We start from the raw sequence: 24,836 nt of genomic DNA on the forward strand, positions 1-24,836 counted from the left end.
AAAAATAGAAAATATAGTATTTGCTATTGAAAAAGGTGGGACTGTTTGACCTCAAGTGTCCAAAAAGATAAAAGACATTCGGATGAATCTGAGAGAATGTTTAGAGGAGTAGTCAATAGTCAATCTGAACTTATCCCAGTTAAAGATGGGAAGGAGCCACAATTAGTGATAAGGCAAAAGTTTGACAGAGATGGGTAGAAACATTTTGAGAATGTTCTTAACTGTGATAGTGTGACTGGAAAACATACAGAAAAGAATCGAAAAAGTTTGTGACGCTTTGGATGTGAAGGAAAGTTTACTTAGCGATGAAGGATTAGTAACAGTACTAAGGGAATTAAAAAATAATAAGGCCCCAGGTGATGATAGTGTTGTAAATGAGCTTTTTTTTAACATGGTGGTTGTGGGGTTAGACATAAGTTGCTGAAGATTATGAATGATTTTGGAAAAGGGGGAAATACCTAGCGATTTTACGAACCCCTCCATAAGAATGTTGTTAGGAGTGAGTGTGGTAATTAAAGAGGCATTAACCTGGTTTCTGTGGGTAACAAATTACTTAGTATGATGATACTTTTTAGACTACGAGATGCTGTAGATAGAATTTAAAGTGAAAAACAGTGTGGTCTGGGAAGGGTAGCAGACCCTTCCTAGACCAAAAATAGCGAACAGTATTTTATTTTCATTTGCATCAAATAAAACTCTAGCGAAAATACATTCTTTGACATTTTAACATTTTGGATAGGTCTTTTATTTTTTGACATTTTGGATAGGTCTTTTATTTTAACCGTAAATCGGTTGCAAAATCAAAGAATGTCAATTAAGTAAGAGTAATGTAAAAGAATGTATTTTATTTTGATTTTATTTGATAATTCTTGTACATGAAAAATAAATGACTTTTTTTTTATTTACTATAGGAGTATAAAACTGATAGAATTCTACATTTATTACCTATAGAATTGTATCAGTTTTTATTCAACCAAGGCTTATAATCCTGACCTAAATAAGACATTATTAATTATTCATAAACGTAAATCACAATTAAAATCTGGACAGTGCCTGATTCTTGTAAAGTTTGGAACGAATTGTATTACAAACATAAATCATTGATAAATGATTTATGATTTATTAATTGATTTAATGATTATTAATTAATGATTAATGATTTATTGATTTTAATTAATGATTTATTAATTGTTTATTAATTAATATATATCATTACAATTAATGATTTATTAATTGATAAATCATTGAATTTAATTGCGATGTGAAATTCACTGTTAATAAATCAGAATCTGGAATGTATTTGTAATATTGATTTGTATTTTTAGTTTATTCAAAATAGTTCGTTTCTTGGGTTAAACTTTACCTTTCTAAGGTTTTGTTAACTGTACCGTCAAAACAATTGAAATATGTTATCTTTTTTTTCAGAAATTAATCATTGTCAACCAGTCTGCAATAATGAGGCTCCGCATGAAGACTGCTCTTCCGAAACACACATACCCGATGAACCAAATCTGAAGAGGCATTTCAGTTTTCCCAATAACGAAAAACTGAATGTATGCAAAATATGCCAAAAGAAATTTGCTAACAAGTTTAACTTGACTCGCCATATGAAAGTCCACAATGGTGAATACGAGTGTTGTGTTTGCCACAAGATATGGTTTTCCAAATCTGATTTGAGTCGCCACATGGCGATTCACAATGGGCAAAAACTATACGAATGTGACATATGCGAAAAGAGGTTTTCTCTGCAGCAAAATTTGGCTTATCATATGAGGGCTCATATTGGAAATCAGCCATATGAATGCCAAATATGTAAAAAGACATATACTTTCAAATGCCATTTGACGCTCCATATGAAATTCCACAATGGGGAAAAACCTTACGAATGCAAAATATGTCACAATAATTTTACTCAGAGATCTGATTTGAATAAGCATATGAGAATTCACTATCAGGAAAACCAATATGCATGTGGAAGGTGCGTAAAGCGATTTGCTCAGAAATCTAATTTGATCCGACACATGAGACAACATCATGGTTTTGACCAGGATAACAGAGTATGTCAATGATTTTGTTACCAGATAAATGTACTTTTTTTGTATAAATTCGCCTTCCATTGCTCTTTAAATATGTTTTATCATTTATGTAAGTATCCTTTATCCTATGTAAGTGCGCTATGCAAGTTTTTATTCATGTAATAAATAATGTATTTATATAACGCTGTGCAAATTTTCCGTCTCTGCTTAAATGTATCGATTTTTCAATTTTCAAATTTGATCCTGAAATACACTGGGTTAGCATTAATAAATTCATGATGCCAGAGCGTGTTATTAAAAGCTAGTGAATTTCTAATGTTGTTGAAGTTGACCCATTTAATTCACCCTTCCCCTGGTTGATTCGTATCACCCTGACCCACAAAAGAGGCTCATTTACCGACACTTCTAATATTTTCTTTTGGTTTTTACGAAGAGCTCTCTACTCGACAAGTTTTGCGACAAAACTCCAGTTGCTCACCAAAGAGGTTTCTATTGAATACTTCATGGCTATGGCCAATTCTACATAGGGAGAACCCACCAGAATTTAAAGAAACGCCTACAATAGCATAAGGATGATATAACCAAAGCTCTGAATTCTAATATTACTTCTGTTTCCTTTGATTCTGCTTTAAGTAGCCATATTTTAAATTAGATCTAAAAAGATATTACATAATAGAATTGTATTTGTTAATTAATATTCTCAAAATGAAATATGGTATTAAAGCTCAGGGTAATCAGAGGAGACACTGTAAAATTCTGAGAAGAAATTAAAAAAGAAAACAGTTATTTATATCATTCTTATAAGAGCTTCATTTTACTTTGAAACCATACCTCCTTAATGTGCATATATACAACCAAATTTAAGCAGGCCTATTTTGATTGAATTTTTCTATTTCTTCAATTTGTTGATGTTGCATCTACCTCAAAAAAGCCCTAAAATATTTTGTACATCATTACATGATGCTTCATTTCAATTTACCCCCTAACCCTCAGTATTGTGCAAATATATAGCCAAACCCAAATGACATGTTTCTTATTCATTTTGTAGTATAAACTCTTGTTTCATCCAATACCCATAAACAACCAGCACATATAGCCTACCCATTTGTTTCAATGAGTATATGTGATGCTTTAAACAACCATTTATTTCAACCATCAACACTGAGAAATTCAACAAACACAAATTGCTTGGGAAATATATATTTTGTGCTACATGTTATCACTTTAAGATTCTGCAAAGATTTCAAATTAGGTATTTTATAAGTTTCATTTTTTTATGTTTCTAATGTAACTTCAGGTTCATAATAACATATAGTAATTTCCAGTAAAAAAAAGACCCAAAACCCTACCATTTCATATCACTCATGATGTTAAACCAGCTGTGCACAAAAAAAAAAGAAGTATTAGAGCAAATGCAAAAGTAACCCCTCCCATGAGAATTATGAGAAATTTAAAGAAACCTAAATTTAAGTTAGGTATCTCACAAGAAAACTTACAATAGGTTATGAAGAGGGATTAGCATTTGATTCACCAACCTCAAGGTATTTTTGAAGCATGCTTCAGGTTGGACACCAGGGAGACACTCAGTTACAGTACTACTTGTGAATGACAATACAGTTAGTACCCCAAAAGATATAGCAGCTGAATTGGGTAGTCAATTTAAATCAGGGTTCATGCCTCCAGACGATGCCCCCTTACCAGAAGCACCAGAATATTCTATTGAGGAACCTATTCAAAAGATAAAAGTGGTTGCCTCTGATGTAGAGAATTGACTAAAGCTACTTAATCCTAACAAATCCAGTCCTGATGAAGTTCACCCATGCATATTGAAAGAAGTTCATGATGAAATAACCCTTCCCCTTACAAACATGTCTCAGAAGTCTCTTGATGCTCAACACATTCCTCAGGATTGTCAGAATGCTAACATTACACCTGTACACAAAAGGGGCAGCCACAACAGGGTTTCCAATAATTGCCCCATTATTCTTATGTTTGCATACTCACATTGTTGGCCACCTGGCCACCAATGAGCTGCTCAGTGATAGTTGGCATGGCTTCAGACATGGATGCTTGGTTGAGACTAATTTGATTGATGCATATGATTATATCACTGAGAAACTAGATCAAGCAATCCCTGTCAACTTGGTTCTATTGGATTTTGCAAAAGTCTTTGATAAAGTATGTTACTGTTGCCTAAGGGCCAAGTTATTTGCAATTGGAATACATAATGAAATTGTAGAGTGGGTGCTTCAGTTTCTTTCCAGGAGAAAGCAAAGGGTGAAAATATTTGGAAAAAATGGACAAGTAGTCTTTACAGAAGAAGTGGAAGCATTAAGTGGAGTGCCCTAAGGAACCATCTTGGGACCAAACAAAATTTATATTAATGATGCACCAACCATAGTCAAAAATAAAATAAGTCTATGTTGATGACTCTAAACTCATTGAACATGTTGATACACCCAATAAGAGAGCCTCTATACAGAATGACCTATGGGTACTTTCCCAGTGGGCAACTTTGTAGAGGTATGAATTCAATGTAAATGAATATCAAACAATCCACTTTGGAAAGAAAAATTAAAAAAGCCCCTATCATACATTAGGGATAGATGGATCAAGACAGACTATTATCTCCTCTGAAGCAGAGAGACACATGGGGCCATAGTTGATAAAGAATTAAAATTCACTATGGACACATAGACAGCTGTAGCCAAAGCACTCCAAACTCTTGGCATTATAAAAAGAACAATCACTAGTAGGTCACCTATGAAGACTAAGTTATATAAGGCATTGGTCAGGCCTAATTTAGAGTTTGGCATGTGTGTTGCTAGCACTCTAAACAAAGGTGAGCAGCAGAAGTTAGAATCAGTTCAAAGACAAGCTTTGAAAGCAATTGATGGATGCAAATACTTAAACTACTCATCCTCCCTGAAGAAACTGAAACTCCCCACTCTTGTCTACAGACATAAATGGGGTGATATTATTATGATGCATAAGCTCCTTAATTTTAACTCTTCATTAAATAAGCTATTTCAACTTGACCAATCTACTAGAACTATGGGGCTTAGTTGGAAGCTCTATCAGAAGAGAGCTGCCACTGGATTACACAATAACTTCTTCATTAACAGAATAGTGAGTTTGTAGAATTCACTTACCAAAGAAGCAGTCATGGTAAATATTCCACAATTCATATAATTGACTTACCAATAAACTTTATGTTCTTTACAAATATAATAATTGCTTCTATTACAAATTCAAATTTAAGCATTTTTTGAACTCTTAAAAATGACCAAAATATGGGGTATAAAAAAGGCTTAAAACATTGGTCTCAAACTTTGAACATAGCACTTGATGCCTTTTTTCATGTTCTTTACAAATAATAATTGCTTCTATTACAAATTCAAGCACTTTTTGAGCTTTGAAAATTCCTCTTTCTTGATGTCAAATTTTCAATTAAATTATGTATTTTTGGTTGTTTTTGACAGAATAATACTATGTTTCCTCAGTGCCAAAATTATTTATAAGTTAGGATGTCAAAAAGTGCATAGATTTGAATTTGCAATAAAAGCAATTATTATATTTGTAAAGAACATAAGAGAAGACATTGAGTGGTATGTTTACTTTATTGGTAGGCTAAGTCAATTATATGAGCTGTGAAATATTTACTGTAGTCATTACCCTCAGCATAGCCTAGCTGCCTTTAAAAGACCCATTGATGGAGAATGGTCATTAAAGCTATGGCAAATTGAGTTGGATACCATTGAGACATCTAATCATTGTCACCACAAGCCAGCACTTCTACACAATTTAATCCTTATTTTGCTGGAAAATGAGATTTAAAGTAATTTAAGTATGATTCTTTCCAAAGAGTCCTAATTGTGCATTGAAACTTCTAATTATAGTGCATCCATAAAGTAAGTAAGTGAAGAATAAGGTATTAGACTTTAGTCTCTACTGGCAGTGCTGAACTCTGTTTCTTGGCCCTTCAGCCAGGAAATGCAATGGGGTGTTGGGGGCCAGCCATCCTGTGCTTTTGTACACCCTTCCTGTTTACCTTCCCCAGATTTCTCCAGGTACCCATTTAGAGCTGGGTCAACTCTGGCTGAGCTTACAGAGTCATGCCACTGACCCCCATTGCAAACTAAATAATTGGGTACTCTAGGATTCAAACCCTTGCCCTCTCAGTCAAATAATGTATCCATAGCACCTTCTAATTTTTTCATTTAGACTTTGACAAGCCTATACAAAAAACTAACCAAAATGGATGAAATTCCTACTTTATAATTTAGACCAACTATCACAAATCATAGATATTAAGGTGAACTGTCTTTCCTTTTCTTTCTTGCATTTCTATCTGTTTTTGAATCAGTTTCAATCATTACATTGCTTTAATTTAGCAGGCTAGCATGGCCTAAGGCCATATGAAAACATTAGGGGAAGGGGATTAATTGTCACAAATACTAAAAGACAAAAAAAAAGAAAATTGTCTCTATCTTTATTCCATTATGTCTACTATTGAAGAGAAGCTATTCTTGACCTTTACCTGTTTTATCAATTTGGAGAGGGAAGGAACAACAATGGAAGATTGTAATTTAGCCTAATATTTAATTAATGAAGATAAATCACTAGCCTATAATAATTAGTGTTTCCTTCTAGGTAGACCAATATGCAAGAACTGAATTACCTGTTGAGAAAATACTATTAGTTTAAAGTCTCATTGAAGCTAATAAAATTAATAGGCTATTTTCATAAGTTGAGAAACTCGGTCGCCAGTGTTGCAACAATTTGGGCATCCATAAAGTGGTACCGGTCGGATAAAATGTGGTGTTTTTGTGGCATCCTTCCTACCAAAATTGGGAAAAATTTCGGTGAATAATGCACTGTAATATACCCATGCTTGTAATACACCCATGTTGTTGCTATTCAAAAATAAAAACATCTTTTAGTTTGCAGTAATTTAATTTCTCGTAAAAGTCTTGTACTAAAGGTTACTTTTATAAAGTGGTAGATTTTACCCTGAAATTTACCCAAAAAAGGGGAAAATGCCAGGAAAGAATAAATACAGTCCTTGACACTACCAGTTAGTTAACAGGGATGGGATTCCCATCATTTCTCAAAGGAATTCATTTTTAGGATTGACTGTTTTCTCGCCATGTCTTTCTGTTGGATTTTTTTAAAACTTTTTTCGTTGGAACCCGGTGGGTTTCAAAGGAATTTCAATGCAAGATATTTAAAAGCTAGAATAATATCGAGAATAAGTTGATGTTTGTAACTCTCTTAAAATGAGACATGTCACAAAGGCTGTTCTGTTTGACCGGTCAGATGCCTATGGCAATGTAGTTTACAGTAAATTACTGGAACTTTTAATTAATCTTGACTTCCCTCATTCTATCATAATTTTTATAAAGTCCTTTCTAACTGATAGATATGGACAAAAGAAAAATATATGCAACGCGTTGGACGGTATGGTACGAGGTGACGAAGGTGTTGCATTATCCCAACATTTCTTCTCTGCTTGATACGAAACTTGTCAATATGGGTCTTAAATGACAAATTTGCATCCAGTATAATGCCTATGTATAATATCGTATATGAGCAGGGAGGGGGTTAGTTGCCCAGCTAACACTTTAAATCTTAAGAAGGGCATTAGAACTTATGATTTCCAGCCGAACGAGCCACCTCCAAAGTTTATGCAACTGCTCTTTCTAAGAAAACGTCATATGGCCCTTGGGTATAACTTACAACCCTTGCTCTTAAGGATCTGGGGGGGGAAGGGTCATCCTGAAAGACATAATAAATGGACCTATCAACCACACTAAACAAAATGATCATCTGAAAGTTTTCTTTGTATGTGTTTGGGGTAATGATGGATATGAGGGGGGTGGGTTGCCCTCCAATTACTTTTGATTATTGAAAAGGCACTAGAGCTTTCAATTTCCGATGAAACAAGACCCCTTCAAAGGTTCTATGACATATGCAGTGCCCTGTGTCCACGGCACTGTTTCCAAAAATACATTGTGTCCATGCATTTGGGCAAATTTTGCCCTCACCTAATTGTATAACTTACCATTTTTAATGAAAGAATCCTCAAAAACCGTGATAAATTCAGCCGTTTTTTGATATTTGTGGTATGTCCATAAAAGGTGTCGAAATTGAGTTAATGCAAATCAAGATAAGTATGATAGTACTATCAACACTTGGATCTGGCACTAAGATTTTAATGAGGAAAGTAGAAGCAATAGTCCCTAAAATACAAAAGCAATAATGATTAATAATGACTTTTAACCTCTAAAAAACACATTTTATCTTAAAACAGTTGAGAAGTTGAGAGCACAGACTCAACTCTTTCAGCAGTTAAAGGCATTAGAAATCTGATTACATCTTTTTGATTTTTCTTTTTTTAATAAGAGGGTGCTAAAATGCCATAACTGTATTTTTGGTGTAACTTTTGACTTATGTCTCCTGCCAGGGACTGCTCAATGAAAATTAAGAGAAGTATGATACTATCATCAACACCTGGATATGGCACTAAAATTTCACCCAGGAGAGTAGCAGCAATAGTTCCTAAAAATACAAAAGCTATAAAGATTAATAATGACTTTTAACCTCTGAAAAGCACATTTTATCTTAATATAGTTGAGTTTTTTTTAATAAGAGGGTGCTAAAATGCCATAACTGAACTAGACTGTAAGACAACAATCGTCTTTTTCTTTAAGTGTTTCGGTAATATTGCACTCGTTATTCTATATTTTGTTTCAGAAAATTAATATTCCATAGTAAAATTTCTGGTAGACAGTTCAGTATTTTGATGTAACTTTTGACTTATGTCTTTTGCCAGGTATAGAATCTCCTGCCTGCTGCTGCTCAATGTATAGAGTGATGTCTGCCTCCTCCATCTACTTTGGTCCATCTCAAGTATTTGCGCTTTGACCTGTCTGTTACTTGCCATTGTCAAGAGCTCAGACAGGCTGTTGAACCAATGTTTCTTTGGTCAGCTGTGAGGTTGCTTCCAACCAGCTTTGATAGGGTCGAAGCTGCTGAATCATAATGGTTAATGACTAATAATGGCTTTTAACCACTGAAAAGCACATTTTATCTTAATACAGTTGAGAGCACAGATTCAGGTCCTTCAGCAGTCAAAGGCATTATACATCTGATTAGTTTTTTTTCTAGAGTCAAAGCAGTTGACTCCAAAATCATTTGATTGTATTTTTTTCATAAATTTAGCAACATCTACAGTACTGTATGTCCAAATTGAATATCTCAGTAGGTATTTTGGAAGAAAGTGGAGCAGATTTTCAATTTATGAGCATTAGTAAGAAATTTCTAGAAGGATGCAATGTAGAGGATGTGGGGGATAGCAACAGTTTTGTGAAATGCTGCAAGACAAAGGTGATTGAAACAAATCTTGGCAGAGACTATGGAAGCATATGAACCTGATAAGCAGCATCTGACACAAAATGTAGTTTTGGAGTTTAAGTTAGAATAAACCTTCATGGTAAAACAGCAAAATACTGCTGTTAGCTTATTCTGTTAGTAAATTTTCCGCGCCAAAAACTGTTAGGTTGGGAAGTTGATTTAACTCCATAAATGAAAGATTTAATGGTTTAATGGTTAAAACAATAGGGTGTAAGCCAATCATGTATATGATGCCATTAAATATTTCCAAAAGTCTATATCTAGCTGTCCGTACTTATAAGCTATTAAAAATTGTAACAATATCTAAAATTAGATCCAACAAGATATCAGACATCCAGCAAGCAATCAGTGAAACTTTTAAACAGATTTGAGACAAGAACCTTTGATTTCTTTTCGGTCTTGATGACAAAAAAAAGTAAAAATCTAGAGGATCCGTTCAAGTCGATTAAAAAGAAAAAAATTTCTAAGGAGGGAAGGGTGTTACGCCCTGTTTTGAATTGTTGCACTCCAGGACCTGGTTAGCAAAATAGCTTATAGCAGTAAGTTTCAATCAGCTCAGATTTTTCTCACAATCTAATTGAAATGAAACAAATAATTTTCTGCACTGGTCCTCTCTTAGGCTGTTCACCAAACAAATCAAAACGCATATATTGAGTCCATTTTGGAGAGGACTGACTCGCTCTTTCACTGTTTTTTTTTCTGTGCTTAAGAGTCCTATTAAACAACGAACAAGTTGGCGTAAGTTCAGACCATATTAAAAATAATTGCTGCCATCGGGGTTCCTCAGCTACAGAGCTAGGAGTCATGAGTTAATGCAAATTTTACCCATATTAAGGCCCCTCCCTTTCAAATATATCCTGTGGTATACTTAGGCTAAAAAACCAAACTAAGAATTTTGAAAATTTTGAACTAATTCAAAAAGTACTTTTTTTTAGCTCATTTTAAAACTATAGCCCATTGAAATGTCGCAAGGTAGATAGCCATTTTTTCACTCTCGAGGAACAAATCAAAACCTATCCCAAATATTAACAAATGAGATTTCCAAGCAATTCAAAAACAAAGCTTTTGGATATTTTGAAAAATAATTTACAGAAAAACCAATGTTTATCAGTTTTTTTTTGCAGTTGGCTCACCTTGGCCCAAAGACATATAGTGACCAAAGAATACCATAGACAAAGTAGTGAACCTCTATCCAACCGAATCTGTACTTTATCTTTCGAAATTTTTAAAGGTCTTCAAAGAAATTCGAAATTTCAAAGGTCTTGTAACATACATTACATTTAAACGGTTTCTCCACTCTTTGGTGTCTGTTCAAAGTTGGTGCTTGAGAAAAGGTCTTGTCACACACTCATTGGAGCTGATTTGAAAACGTACACTCGAGAAAAGGTCTTGTCACATATGTCACAATTAAATGTTTCTAACCTGTCTTCAATGCCTCTTCAAATGTGCTGCTTGAGAAAAGGTCTTATCACATACATCAGATTTAAATTGTTCCTCACCTGTGTGCATTCTTTGATGTGTGTTTAAAGCTGCTGCTTGAGAATAGGTCTTGTCACATACATCCAATTTGTACGGTTTCTCAACAGTATGCTCTCTTTGATGTCAGTTCAAAAAATTCACTGGAAAAAGGTCCTGTCATGTAAATCACAATTAATGATTTCACCCTGTATGCAGTTTTCGGTGCCTCTTCAAATGTCCTGCTAGAGAAAAAGTCTTTTCACATAAATCACATTTAAACGGTTTCTCACCTGTATACAATCTATGATGTGCCTTTAAAGATGCTGCTTGAGAATAGGTTTTGTCACAAACATTACACTTAAACAGTCCCTCACCAGTATGTAGTCTTTGGTGTGTGTTTAAAGCTGCTGCTTGAGAAAAGTTCTTGTCGCATATATGACATTTAAATGGTTTTGCACCCGTATGTACTCTTTGGTGCAGGTTCAAAACGTCCGCTCGAGAAAAGGATTTGTTACATACGTCACATTTAAATGGTTTCTCACCGGTATGTACTCTTTGATGTGTATCTAAGGCTACTGCTTGAGAAAATGTCTTGTCACATACATCGCACTTAAACGGTTTCTTACCTGTATGCACTCGTCGATGCGTGTTCAAACTTGCTGCCTAAGAAAAGGTTTTTTAACATATTTCACATTTATACGGTTTCTCACCTGTATGCACTCTTTGGTGCTGGTTCAAAACGTACGATCGAGAGAAGCTCTTGTCACATACATCACATTTAAACGGTTTTTCACCTGTATGCACTTCTTGGTGGCGGTTCAAAACATGCGGTAGAGAAAACATCTTGTGGCATATCTCACATTTAAATGCATTTTTCCCTGTATGCGTTCTTTGATTTCCTTCCAATTTTCTAATTTGCAGCCTACTGTTCAAACATGTTTCTTGATTTTCTAAGCCTGTTGCTTCACATTCCAATGCAGATGATTTCGTGGAGCAGCTCGTAGATGGATCCTTTGAAACAACTGGTGACGTATTCCCCTGTGAGTGCAGTCCAGACAAGTGTGGTGAAAAGTGACCTAAAATTTTAAAAGTCTATAGAGTTAAATCTATCTTTCACTAGGTTATAACAACTAATTTTATTCTCGATCCCTCTTCTCTCGCTCTTGGTGATATTTATATTAGCTTTTCAAATTAGTTATTCAGATGTAAGTAAACCTCGGACAATGGTAAAAAATACACCGTGGAGTCAAAACATATGTCGAAGAGAGGCAATATAACAACAAATATGAGGAGTTTTTTTTCAATTAAATTAGGAAGAAGTAAAAGAATAGACATCACTTACTGAGGTTAAAAAGTTTGTGGGAAACCGCAGACCTGCAAACTATATAACACTGGTAGACGATATTCTTGTACGTTTCAGAAATACTGGAAGTAACAATGCAAGAAGTAACATTCAAGTTCACTTATTTATCCTGCATGGCCATTTGTGTCGTGGAGTCATCGTCATCGTAATTTGTCATCATGGAGTCAAAACATATGTCGAAGAGAGGCAATATCACAACAAATATGAGGAGTTTTTTTAATTAAATGAGGAAGAGGTAAAAGAATAGACATCACTTGCTGAGGTTAAAAAGTTTGTGGGAACCGCAGACCTGCAAACTATATAACACTGGTCGGCGATATTCTTGTACTTTCAGAAATCCTGGAAGTAACAATGCAAGAAGTAATATTCAAATTCCTTATTTAGCCTGCACGGCCATTTGTGTCGTGGAGTCATCGTCATCGTAATTTGTCATCATGGAGTCAAAACATATGTCGAAGAGAGGCAATATCACAACAAATATGAGGAGTTTTTTTTAATTAAATGAGGAAGAGGTAAAAGAATAGACATCACTTGTTGAGGTTAAAAAGTTTGTGGGAAACCGCAGACCTGCAAACTATACAACATTGGTCGGCGATATTCTTGTACGTTTCAGAAATCCTGGAAGTAACAATGTAAGAAGTAACATTCAAGTTCACTATTTAGCCTGCACGGCCATTTGTGTCGTGGAGTCATCGTCATTAACATTTGTCATCATGGAGTCAAAACATGTGTCGAAGAGAGGCAATATCACAACAAACATGAGGAGTTTTTTTTTAATTAAATGAGGAAGAGGTAAAAGAATAGCCATCACTTGTTGAGGTTAAAAAGTTTTCGAGAAACCGCAGACCTGCAAACTATCTAACACTGGTAGGCGATATTCTTGTACGTTTCAGAAATCCTGGAAGTAACAATGCAAGAAGTAACATTCAAGTTCATTATTTAGCCTGTATGGCCATTTGAACCATTTCCCAGAACGTTCAATTGCCTCCAGCGAAGACAAGAGGATTGCCACCAAGAAAGCTGAGACCAAACGGAAGCTCTTTCGATTCAGAAACAGAAGTTTTAGTATTTCATCACAGAAGTGTGCTGAAAACCAACCTTAATTTTTTAAGAGTCTACAGTTAAATCTGTCTTTCAATAGGCTTTAATGAATAATTTTATTTTCAATACCTCTTCTCTCACTTTTGGTTATGCTTATATTAGCTTTTAAATAGTTATTCTGAAGGAAAGTAAAACCTCAAATGATCAAATAGTACACCATGGTGTAAAACCATAAGTCGAGCAGAGGCAGTATTTCAACAAATAGTGCGAGGTTTCTTAACTAAATTAAGAAGAGGTAAAGAATGAACATCATTGGTTGAAGTTAAAAAGTTTTTGGGAAACCGTAAACCTGAGTACTATATCACCCAGGTAGGCAAGATTTTTGTGCGCTTCTGAAATCCTGGTTGTAACATGAGCATTCAAGTTTTCTATTTGGCCTAATTGGCCATTTAAATTATTTCTCAGAACCCTTTTTTGGGAATAAATATTGATGAAAAGGCAACCAGCCCCACCACGTCCTTTTCCCCCAAACAAACTAAGTAAAAAATCTGAGATAGCAAATCTTCCCATAACCCCTCCGGGGAAACGCTCTAAGCTATGCAAGTCGCCTTCTGTTAATATCTATGGTTATAATAAAAACAAGCGGTGTATTACATTTAAGATGGGGCTCATTGGATTTGAAATCAAAAGTTCTAGCGCCCTTTTAAGTGTAAAAAGGCAACCAATCGGAGGGCAACCATCCCACTCCACACCTTTTCCCCCAATGAATCTGACATAAACTTTGAAAGAGACATTTTGTTCAAAATAGCTCAAATATCAAAAAACAAAAGCTCTGGGGTCCACCCCCTCTCCCTAAAGCACCCGGGCAAGGGATGTTAGTTATGCAATTTGCCCACTGTACATATATAAGGTTTTTTTTTTATTAAACAAGAGCTAAGAGCTCATATTGTATGAGCTCTAACAAAATTCTAAGAATGAATCGATTGATTTAAAAGGAAAATCAGAGGTTTAATGCCGGTCGGGATCTAAAACAAGAGCTCTGATTCAAGATGTCCTTCTAATTATCAAAATTCATTAAGATCCGATCACCCACTCGTAAGTTATAAATACCTCATTTTTTCTAATTTTCCCTCTCCCTTTAGCCCCCCAGAGGGTCGAATCTGGGAAAACGACTTTATCAAGTCAGTTTGTGCAGCTCCCTGACACGTCTACCAATTTTCATCGTCCTAGCACGTCCAGAATCACCAAACTAGCCAAATCACTGAACCCCTCCCCCCCCAACTCCCCCAAAGAGAGCGGATCCAATACGGTTAGGTCAACCACGTATCAAGGACATTTGCTTATTCTATCCATCAAGCTTCATCCCGATTCCTCCACTCCAAGTGTTTCCTCACATCTCCCCCTCCAACTCCCCCCAATGTCAATAGATCTGGCCGGGATTTGAAAAGCCACTCCTGAGACATTGCACACTCCATTTTGGCAAATTTGATGCATATAATATCTTAAGATTTTCTTCAACGTGCTTCTCAATATTTGATGAAAGTTTAAATTTAATCCACCTAGCTGTTCCAATATTGTTTTGTCTTAATACTCTTAGCCACTCCTGAGACATTGCATGCTCCATTTTGGCAAATTTGATGCATATAATATCTTAAGATTTTCTTCAACGTGCTTTTTAATATTTCCTGAAAGTTTAAATTTAATCCACCTAGCTGTTCCAATTTTGTTTTGTCTTAATACTCTTAGCCACTCCTGAGACATTGCACACTCCATTTTGGCAAATTTGATGCATATAATATCTTAAGATTTTCTTCAACGTGCTTCTTAATATTTCCTGAAAGTTTAAATTTAATCCACCTAGCTGTTCCAATATTGTTTTGTCTTAATACTCTTAGCCACTCCTGAGACATTGCACACTCCATTTTGGCAAATTTGATGCATATAATATCTTAAGATTTTCTTCAACGTGATTCTCAATATTTCCTGACAGTTTAAATTTAATCCACCTAGCTGTTCCAATATTGTTTTGTCTTAATACTCTTAGCCACTCCTGAGACATTGCACACTCCATTTTGGTAAATTTGATGCATATAATATCTTAAGATTTTCTTCAACGTGCTTCTTAATATTTCCTGAAAGTTTAAATTTAATCCACCTAGCTGTTCCAATATTGTTTTGTCTTAATACTCTTAGCCACTCCTGAGACATTGCAAACTCCATTTTGGCAAATTTGATGCATATAATATCTTAAGATTTTCTTCAACGTGCTTCTCAATATTTCCTGAAAGTTTAAATTTAATCCACCTAGCTGTTCCAATATTGTTTTGTCTTAATACTCTTAGCCACTCCTGAAACATTGCACACTCCATTTTGGCAAATTTGATGCATATAATATCTTAAGATTTTCTTCAACGTGCTTCTGAATATTTCCTGAAAGTTTAAATTTAATCCACCTAGCTGTTCCAATATTGTTTTGTCTTAATACTCTTAGCCACTCCTGAGACATTGCACACTCCATTTTGGCAAATTTGATGCATATAATATCTTAAGATTTTCTTCAACGTGCTTTTCAATATTTCCTGAAAGTTTAAATTTAATCCACCTAGCTGTTCCAATATTGTTTTGTCTTAATACTCTTAGCCACTCCTGAGACATTGCACACTCCATTTTGGCAAATTTGATGCATATAATATCTTAAGATTTTCTTCAACGTGCTTTTCAATATTTCCTGAAAGTTTAAATTTAATCCACCTAGCTGTTCCAATATTGTTTTGTCTTAATACTCTTAGCAGCTCCTGAGACATTGCACACTCCATTTTGGCAAATTTGATGCATATAATATCTTAAGATTTTCTTCAACGTGCTTCTCAATATTTCCTGAAAGTTTAAATTTAATCCACCTAGCTGTTCCAATATTGTTTTGTCTTAATACTCTTAGCCACTCCTGAGACATTGCACACTCCATTTTGGCAAATTTGATGCATATAATATCTTAAGATTTTCTTCAACGTGCTTCTCAATATTTCCTGAAAGTTTAAATTTAATCCACCTAACTGTTCCAATATTGTTTTGTCTTAATACTCTTAGCCACTCCTGAGACATTGCACACTCCATTTTGGCAAATTTGATGCATATAATATCTTAAGATTTTCTTCAACGTGCTTCTTAATATTTCCTGAAAGTTTAAATTTAATCCACCTAGCTGTTCCAATATTGTTTTGTCTTAATACTCTTAGCCACTCCTGAGACATTGCAAACTCCATTTTGGCAAATTTGATGCATATAATATCTTAAGATTTTCTTCAACGTGCTTCTCAATATTTCCTGAAAGTTTAAATTTAATCCACCTAGCTGTTCCAATATTGTTTTGTCTTAATACTCTTAGCCACTCCTGAAACATTGCACACTCCATTTTGGCAAATTTGATGCATATAATATCTTAACATTTTCTTCAACGTGCTTCTTAATATTTCCTGAAAGTTTAAATTTAATCCACCTAGCTGTTCCAATATTGTTTTGTCTTAATACTCTTAGCCACTCCTGAGACATTGCACACTCCATTTTGGCAAATTTGATGCATATAATATCTTAAGATTTTCTTCAACGTGCTTCTCAATATTTCCTGAAAGTTTAAATTTAATCCACCTAGCTGTTCCAATATTGTTTTGTCTTAATACTCTTAGCCACTCCTGAGACATTGCACACTCCATTTTGGTAAATTTGATGCATATAATATCTTAAGATTTTCTTCAACGTGCTTCTCAATATTTCCTGAAAGTTTAAATTTAATCCCCCTAGCTGTTCCAATATTGTTTTGTCTTAATACTCTTAGCCACTCCTGAGACATTGCACACTCCATTTTGGCAAATTTGATGCATATAATATCTTAAGATTTTCTTCAACGTGCTTTTCAATATTTCCTGAAAGTTTAAATTTAATCCACCTAGCTGTTCCAATATTGTTTTGTCTTAATACTCGTAGCCACTCCTGAGACATTGCACACTCCATTTTGGCAAATTTGATGCATATAATATCTTAAGATTTTCTTCAACGTGCTTCTCAATATTTCCTGAAAGTTTAAATTTAATCCACCTAGCTGTTCCAATATTGTTTTGTCTTAATACTCTTAGCCACTCCTGAGACATTGCACACTCCATTTTGGCAAATTTGATGCATATAATATCTTAAGATTTTCTTCAACATGCTTCTCAATATTTCCTGAAAGTTTAAATTTAATCCACCTAGCTGTTCCAATATTGTTTTGTCTTAATACTCTTAGCCACTCCTGAGACATTGCACACTCCATTTTGGCACATTTGATGCATATAATATCTTAAGATTTTCTTCAACGTGTTTCTCAATATTTCCTGAAAGCTTAAATTTAATCCACCTAGCTGTTCCAATATTGTTTTGTCTTAATACTCTTAGCCACTCCTGAGACATTGCAAACTCCATTTTGTCAAATTTGATGCATATAATATCTTAAGATTTTCTTCAACGTGCTTCTTAATATTTCCTGAAAGTTTAAATTTAATCCACCTAGCTGTTCCAATATTGTTTTGTCTTAATACTCTTAGCCACTCCTGAGACATTGCACACTCCATTTTGGCAAATTTGATGCATATAATATTTTAAGATTTTCTTCAACGTTCTTCTCAATATTTCCTGAAAGTTTAAATTTAATCCACCTAGCTGTTCCAATATTGTTTTGTCTTAATACTCTTAGCCACTCCTGAGACATTGCACACTCCATTTTGGCAAATTTGATGCATATAATATCTTAAGATTTTCTTCAACGTGCTTCTCAATATTTCCTGAAAGTTTAAATTTAATCCACCTAGCTGTTCCCATATTGTTTTGTCTTAATACTCTTAGCCACTCCTGAGACATTGCACACTCCATTTTGGCAAATTTGACGCATATAATATCTTAAGATTTTCTTCAACGTGCTTCTCAATATTTCCTGAAAGTTTAAATTTAATCCACCTAGCTGTTCCAATATTGTTTTGTCTTAATACTCTTAGCCACTCCTGAGACATTGCACACTCCAGTTTGGCAAATTTGATGCATATAATATCTTAAGATTTTCTTCAACGTGCTTCTCAATATTTCCTGAAAGTTTAAATTTAATCCACCTAGCTGTTCCAATATTGTTTTGTCTTAATACTCTTAGCCACTCCTGAGACATTGCACACTCCATTTTGGCAAATTTGATGCATATAATATCTTAAGATTTTCTTCAACGTGCTTCTCAATATTTCCTGAAAGTTTAAATTTAATCCACCTAGCTGTTCCAATATTGTTTTGTCTTAATACTCTTAGCCACTCCTGAAACATTGCACACTCCATTTTGGCAAATTTGATGCATATAATATCTTAAGATTTTCTTCAACGTGCTTCTCAATATTTCCTGAAAGTTTAAATTTAATCCACCTAGCTGTTCCAATATTGTTTTGTCTTAATACTCTTAGCCACTCCTGAGACATTGCACACTCCATTTTGGCAAATTTGATGCATATAATATCTTAAGATTTTCTTCAACGTGCTTCTCAATATTTCCTGAAAGTTTAAATTTAATCCACCTAGCTGTTCCAATATTGTTTTGGCTTAATACTCTTAGCCACTCCTGAGACATTGCACACTCCATTTTGGCAAATTTGATGCATATAATATCTTAAGATTTTCTTCAACGTGCTTCTCAATATTTCCTGAAAGTTTAAATTTAATCCACCTAGCTGTTCCAATATTGTTTTGTCTTAATACTCTTAGCCACTCCTGAGACATTGCACACTCTATTTTTGCAAATTTGATGCATATAATATCTTAAGATTTTCTTCAACGTGCTTCTCAATATTTCCTGAAAGTTTAAATTTAATCCACCTAGCTGTTCCAATATTGTTTTGTCTTAATACTCTTAGCCACTCCTGAGACATTGCACACTCCATTTTGGCAAATTTGATGCATATAATATCTTAAGATTTTCTTCAACGTGCTTCTCAATATTTCCTGAAAGTTTAAATTTAATCCACCTAGCTATTCCAATATTGTTTTGTCTTAATACTCTTAGCCACTCCTGAGACATAGCACACTCCATTTTGGCAAATTTGATGCATATAATATCTTAAGATTTTCTTCAACGTGCTTCTCAATATTTCCTGAAAGTTTAAATTTAATCCACCTAGCTGTTCCAATATTGTTTTGCCTTAATACTCTTAGCCACTCCTGAGACATTGCACACTCCATTTTCAAGGACATTTGTTTATTCTATCCACAAAGCTTCATCCCGATTCCGCTACTCCAAGTTTTTTCCAAGATTTCCCCCTCCAACTCCCCCCAATGTCAAAAGATCTGGTCGGGATTAGAAATAAGAGCTCTGAGATATCAATAAGAGCTTCTAGGAAAACGTGAAAATTGGGGTATTTTATCTTACGAATAGGTGATCGGATCTTAATGAAATTTGATATTTAGAAGGAATTCATGTCTCAGAGCTCTTATTTCAAATCCCGACCAGATCTTTTGACATTGGGGGGAGTTGGAGGGGGAAATCTTGGAAAACACTTGGAGTAGAGGAATCGGGAGGGTCGAATAATTTAAATGGCCAATTAGGCCAAATAGTAAACTTGAATGCTCATGTTACAACCAGGATTTCAGAAGCGCACAAAAATCTTGCCTACCTGGGTGATATAGTACTCAGGTTTACGGTTTCCCAAAAACTTTTTAACTTCAACCAATGATGTTCATTCTTTACCTCTTCTTAATTTAGTTAAGAAACCTCGCACTGTTTGTTGAAATACTGCCTCTGCTCGACTTATAGTTTTACACCATGGTGTACTATTTGATCATTTGAGGTTTTACTTTCCTTCAGAATAACTAATTTTAAAAGCTAATATAAGCATAAACAAAAGTGAGAGAAGAGGTATTGAAAATAAAATTATTCATTAAAGCCTATTGAAAGACAGATTTAACTGTAGACTCTTAAAAAATTTAGGTTGGTTTTCAGCACACTTCTGTGATGAAATACTAAAACTTCTGTTTTCGAATCGAAAGAGCTTCCGTTTGGTCTCAACTTTCTTGGTGGCAATCCTCTTGTCTTCGCTGGAGGCAATTGAACGTTCTGGGAAATGGTTGAAATGGCCATACAGGCTAAATAATGAACTTGAATGTTACTTCTTGCATTGTTACTTCCAGGATTTCTGAAACATACAAGAATATCGCCTACCAGTGTTAGATAGTTTGCAGGTCTGCGGTTTCTCGAAAACTTTTTAACCTCAACAAGTGATGGCTATTCTTTTACCTCTTCCTCATTTAATTAAAAAAAACTCCTCATGTTTGTTGTGATATTGCCTCTCTTCGACACATGTTTTGACTCCATGATGACAAATGTTAATGACGATGACTCCACGACACAAATGGCCGTGCAGGCTAAATAGTGAACTTGAATGTTACTTCTTACATTGTTACTTCCAGGATTTCTGAAACGTACAAGAATATCGCCGACCAATGTTGTATAGTTTGCAGGTCTGCGGTTTCCCACAAACTTTTTAACCTCAACAAGTGATGTCTATTCTTTTACCTCTTCCTCATTTAATTAAAAAAAACTCCTCATATTTGTTGTGATATTGCCTCTCTTCGACATATGTTTTGACTCCATGATTACAAATTACGATGACGATGACTCCACGACACAAATGGCCGTGCAGGCTAAATAAGGAATTTGAATGTTACTTCTTGCATTGTTACTTCCAGGATTTCTGAAACATACAAGAATATCGCCTACCAGTGTTAGATAGTTTGCAGGTCTGCGGTTTCTCGAAAACTTTTTAACCTCAACAAGTGATGTCTATTCTTTTACCTCTTCCTCATTTAATTAAAAAAAATCCTCATATTTGTTGTGATATTGCCTCTCTCCGACATATGTTTTGACTCCATGATGACAAATTACGATGACGATGACTCCACGACACAAATGGCCATGCAGGATAAATAAGTGAACTTGAATGTTACTTCTTGCATTGTTACTTCCAGTATTTCTGAAACGTACAAGAATATCGTCTACAAGTGATATATAGTTTGCAGGTCTGCGGTTTCCCACAAACTTTTTAACCTCAGTAAGTGATGTCTATTCTTTTACTTCTTCCTAATTTAATTGAAAAAAACTCCTCATATTTGTTGTTATATTGCCTCTCTTCGACATATGTTTTGACTCCACGATGTATTTTTTACCATTGTCCGAGGTTTACTTACATCTGAATAACTAATTTGAAAAGCTAATATAAATATCACCAAGAGCGAGAGAAGAGGGATCGAGAATAAAATTAGTTGTTATAACCTAGTGAAAGATAGATTTAACTCTATAGACTTTTAAAATTTTAGGTCACTTTTCACCACACTTGTCTGGACTGCACTTACAGGGGAATACGTCACCAGTTGTTTCAAAGGATCCATCTACGAGCTGCTCCACGAAATCATCTGCATTGGAATGTGAAGCAACAGGCTTAGAAAATCAAGAAACATGTTTGAACAGTAGGCTGCAAATTAGAAAATTGGAAGGAAATCAAAGAACGCATACAGGGAAAAATGCATTTAAATGTGAGATATGCCACAAGATGTTTTCTCTACCGCATGTTTTGAACCGCCACCAAGAAGTGCATACAGGTGAAAAACCGTTTAAATGTGATGTATGTGACAAGAGCTTCTCTCGATCGTACGTTTTGAACCAGCACCAAAGAGTGCATACAGGTGAGAAACCGTATAAATGTGAAATATGTTAAAAAACCTTTTCTTACGCAGCAAGTTTGAACACGCATCGACGAGTGCATACAGGTAAGAAACCGTTTAAGTGCGATGTATATGACAAGACATTTTCTCAAGCAGTAGCCTTAGATACACATCAAAGAGTACATACCGGTGAGAAACCATTTAAATGTGACGTATGTACCAAATCCTTTTCTCGAGCGGACGTTTTGAACCTGCACCAAAGAGTGCATACGGGTGAGAAACCATTTAAATGTCATATATGCGACAAGAACTTTTCTCAAGCAGCAGCTTTAAACACACACCAAAGACTACATACTGGTGAGGGACTGTTTAAGTGTAATGTTTGTGACAAAACCTATTCTCAAGCAGCATCTTTAAAGGCACATCATAGATTGCATACAGGTGAGAAACCGTTTAAATGTGATTTATGTGAAAAGACTTTTTCTCTAGCAGGACATTTGAAGAGGCACCGAAAACTGCATACAGGGTGAAATCATTAAATGTGATTTACATGACAGGACCTTTTTCAAGTGAATTTTTTGAACTGACATCAAAGAGAGCATACTGTTGAGAAACCGTACAAATTGGATGTATGTGACAAGACCTATTCTCAAGCAGCAGCTTTAAACACACATCAAAGACTGCACACAAGTGAGGAACAATTTAAATCTGATGTATGTGATAAGACCTTTTCTCAAGCAGCACATTTGAAGAGGCATTGAAGACAGGTTAGAAACATTTAATTGTGACATATGTGACAAGACCTTTTCTCGAGTGTACGTTTTCAAATCAGCTCCAATGAGTGTGTGACAAGACCTTTTCTCAAGCACCAACTTTGAACAGACACCAAAGAGTAAAGAAACCGTTTAAATGTAATGTATGTTACAAGACCTTTGAAATTTCGAAGTTCTTTGAAGACCTTTAAAAATTTCGAAAGATAAAGTACAGATTCGGTTGGATAGAGGTTCACTACTTTGTCTATGGTATTCTTTGGTCACTATATGTCTTTGGGCCAAGGTGAGCCAACTGCAAAAAAAAACTGATAAACATTGGTTTTTCTGTAAATTATGTTTCAAAATATCCAAAAGCTTTGTTTTTGAATTGCTTGGAAATCTCATTTGTTAATATTCGGGATAGGTTTTGATTTGTTCCTCGAGAGTGAAAAAATGGCTATCTACCTTGCGACATTTCAATGGGCTATAGTTTTAAAATGAGCTAAAAAAAAGTACTTTTTGAATTAGTTCAAAATTTTCAAAATTCTTAGTTTGGTTTTTTAGCCTAAGTATACCACAGGATATATTTGAAAGGGAGGGGCCTTAATATGGGTAAAATTTGCATTAACTCATGACTCCTAGCTCTGTAGCTGAGGAACCCCGATGGCAACAATTATTTTTAATATGGTCTGAACTTACGCCAACTTGTTCGTTGCTTAATGGGACTCTTAAGCCCAGAAAAAAAAACAGTGAAAGAGCAAGTCAGTCCTCTCCAAAATGGACTCAATATATGCGTTTTGATTTGTTTGGTGAACAGCCTAAGAGAGGACCAGTGCAGAAAATTATTTGTTTCATTTCAATTAGATTGTGAGAAAAATCTGAGCTGATTGAAACTTACTGCTATAAGCTATTTTGCTAACCAGGTCCTGGAGTGCAACAATTCAAAACAGGGCGTAACACCATTCCCTCCTTAGAATTTATTTTCTTTTTAATCGACTTGAACGGATCCTCTAGATTTTTATTTTTTTTTTGTCATCAAGACCGAAAAGAAATCAAAGGTTCTTGTCTCAAATCTGTTTAAAAGTTTCACTGATTGCTTGCTGGATGTCTGATATCTTGTTGGATCTAATTTTAGATATTGTTACAATTTTTAATAGCTTATAAGTAAGGACAGCTAGATATAGACTTTTGGAAATATTTAATGGCATCATATACATGATTGGCTTACGCCCTATTGTTTTAACCATTAAACCATTAAATCTTTCATTTATGGAGTTAAATCAACTTCCCAACCTAACAGTTTTTGGCGCGGAAAATTTGCTAACAGAATAAGCTAACAGCAGTATTTTGCTGTTTTACCATGAAGGTTTATTCTAACTTAAACTCCAAAACTACATTTTGTGTCAGATGCTGCTTATCAGGTTCATATGCTTCCATAGTCTCTGCCAAGATTTGTTTCAATCACCTTTGTCTTGCAGCATTTCACAAAACTGTTGCTATCCCCCACATCCTCTACATTGCATCCTTCTAGAAATTTTTTATTAATGCTCATAAATTGAAAATCTGCTCCACTTTCTTCCAAAATACCTACTGAGATATTCAATTTGGACATACAGTACTGTAGATGTTGCTAAATTTATGAAAAAAATACAATCAAATGATTTTGGAGTCAACTGCTTTGACTCTAGTTATATTGTCATATCTTTAAGTGATATTTTTGTTTTGCTTTTTGTTTTTTCTCTTCGTAGTGTTTTGTCATTTTTTTTGTATGAAGACAGGTTTTCAATAAATGAAAATAATAATACTATTACATATAGTCATATCAAAAATACAGTTTTAGAATTTTAGCACCCTCTTCTTTAAAAAAAAAAAAAAAAAAAAAAAAACTAATCAGATGTATAATGCCTTTGACTGCTGAAGGACCTGAATCTGTGCTCTCAACTGTATTAAGATAAAATGTGCTTTTCAGTGGTTAAAAGCCATTATTAGTCATTAACCATTATGATTCAGCAGCTTTGACCCTATCAAAGCTGGTTGGAAGCAACCTCACAG

At 34.7% G+C, this 24,836-nt stretch overlaps 4 protein-coding genes across 4 annotated transcripts in view; 3 read left to right on the forward strand and 1 right to left on the reverse strand.

Moving 5' to 3' along the window:
- Positions 1 to 3,808, forward strand: part of LOC136025452 (zinc finger protein 570-like) — a 7,481-nt gene extending 3,673 nt beyond the window's left edge. The window contains exons 2-3 of the mRNA XM_065701483.1: positions 1,426 to 2,057; positions 3,578 to 3,808. Coding sequence (XP_065557555.1) covers positions 1,426 to 2,057; positions 3,578 to 3,808 — 863 coding nt within the window. The remainder of the gene's footprint in view (positions 1 to 1,425; positions 2,058 to 3,577) is intronic.
- Positions 3,809 to 3,953: 145 nt separating this feature from the next.
- LOC136025453 (uncharacterized) lies at positions 3,954 to 4,385 on the forward strand. Its single transcript, XM_065701484.1, has one exon. The coding sequence runs from the start codon at positions 3,954 to 3,956 to the stop codon at positions 4,383 to 4,385; it is 432 nt and encodes a 143-aa protein (XP_065557556.1).
- Positions 4,386 to 8,138: 3,753 nt separating this feature from the next.
- Positions 8,139 to 19,557, reverse strand: LOC136025454 (zinc finger protein 235-like). Its single transcript, XM_065701485.1, has 4 exons — positions 19,404 to 19,557; positions 11,621 to 11,986; positions 11,201 to 11,569; positions 8,139 to 8,278 (listed from the first exon to the last, which is right to left on the reverse strand). The coding sequence occupies exons 1-4, from the start codon at positions 19,555 to 19,557 to the stop codon at positions 8,139 to 8,141; spliced, it is 1,029 nt and encodes a 342-aa protein (XP_065557557.1).
- Positions 19,558 to 20,464: 907 nt separating this feature from the next.
- On the forward strand, positions 20,465 to 22,562 carry LOC136025455 (zinc finger protein 813-like). The gene is made up of 3 exons (XM_065701487.1): positions 20,465 to 20,537; positions 21,688 to 22,053; positions 22,105 to 22,562. The coding sequence occupies exons 1-3, from the start codon at positions 20,465 to 20,467 to the stop codon at positions 22,560 to 22,562; spliced, it is 897 nt and encodes a 298-aa protein (XP_065557559.1).
- Positions 22,563 to 24,836: the final 2,274 nt, after the last annotated feature.

The sequence above is a fragment of the Artemia franciscana genome, chromosome 3 (assembly GCF_032884065.1).
Source record: "Artemia franciscana chromosome 3, ASM3288406v1, whole genome shotgun sequence".
Lineage (NCBI taxonomy): Eukaryota > Metazoa > Arthropoda > Branchiopoda > Anostraca > Artemiidae > Artemia > Artemia franciscana.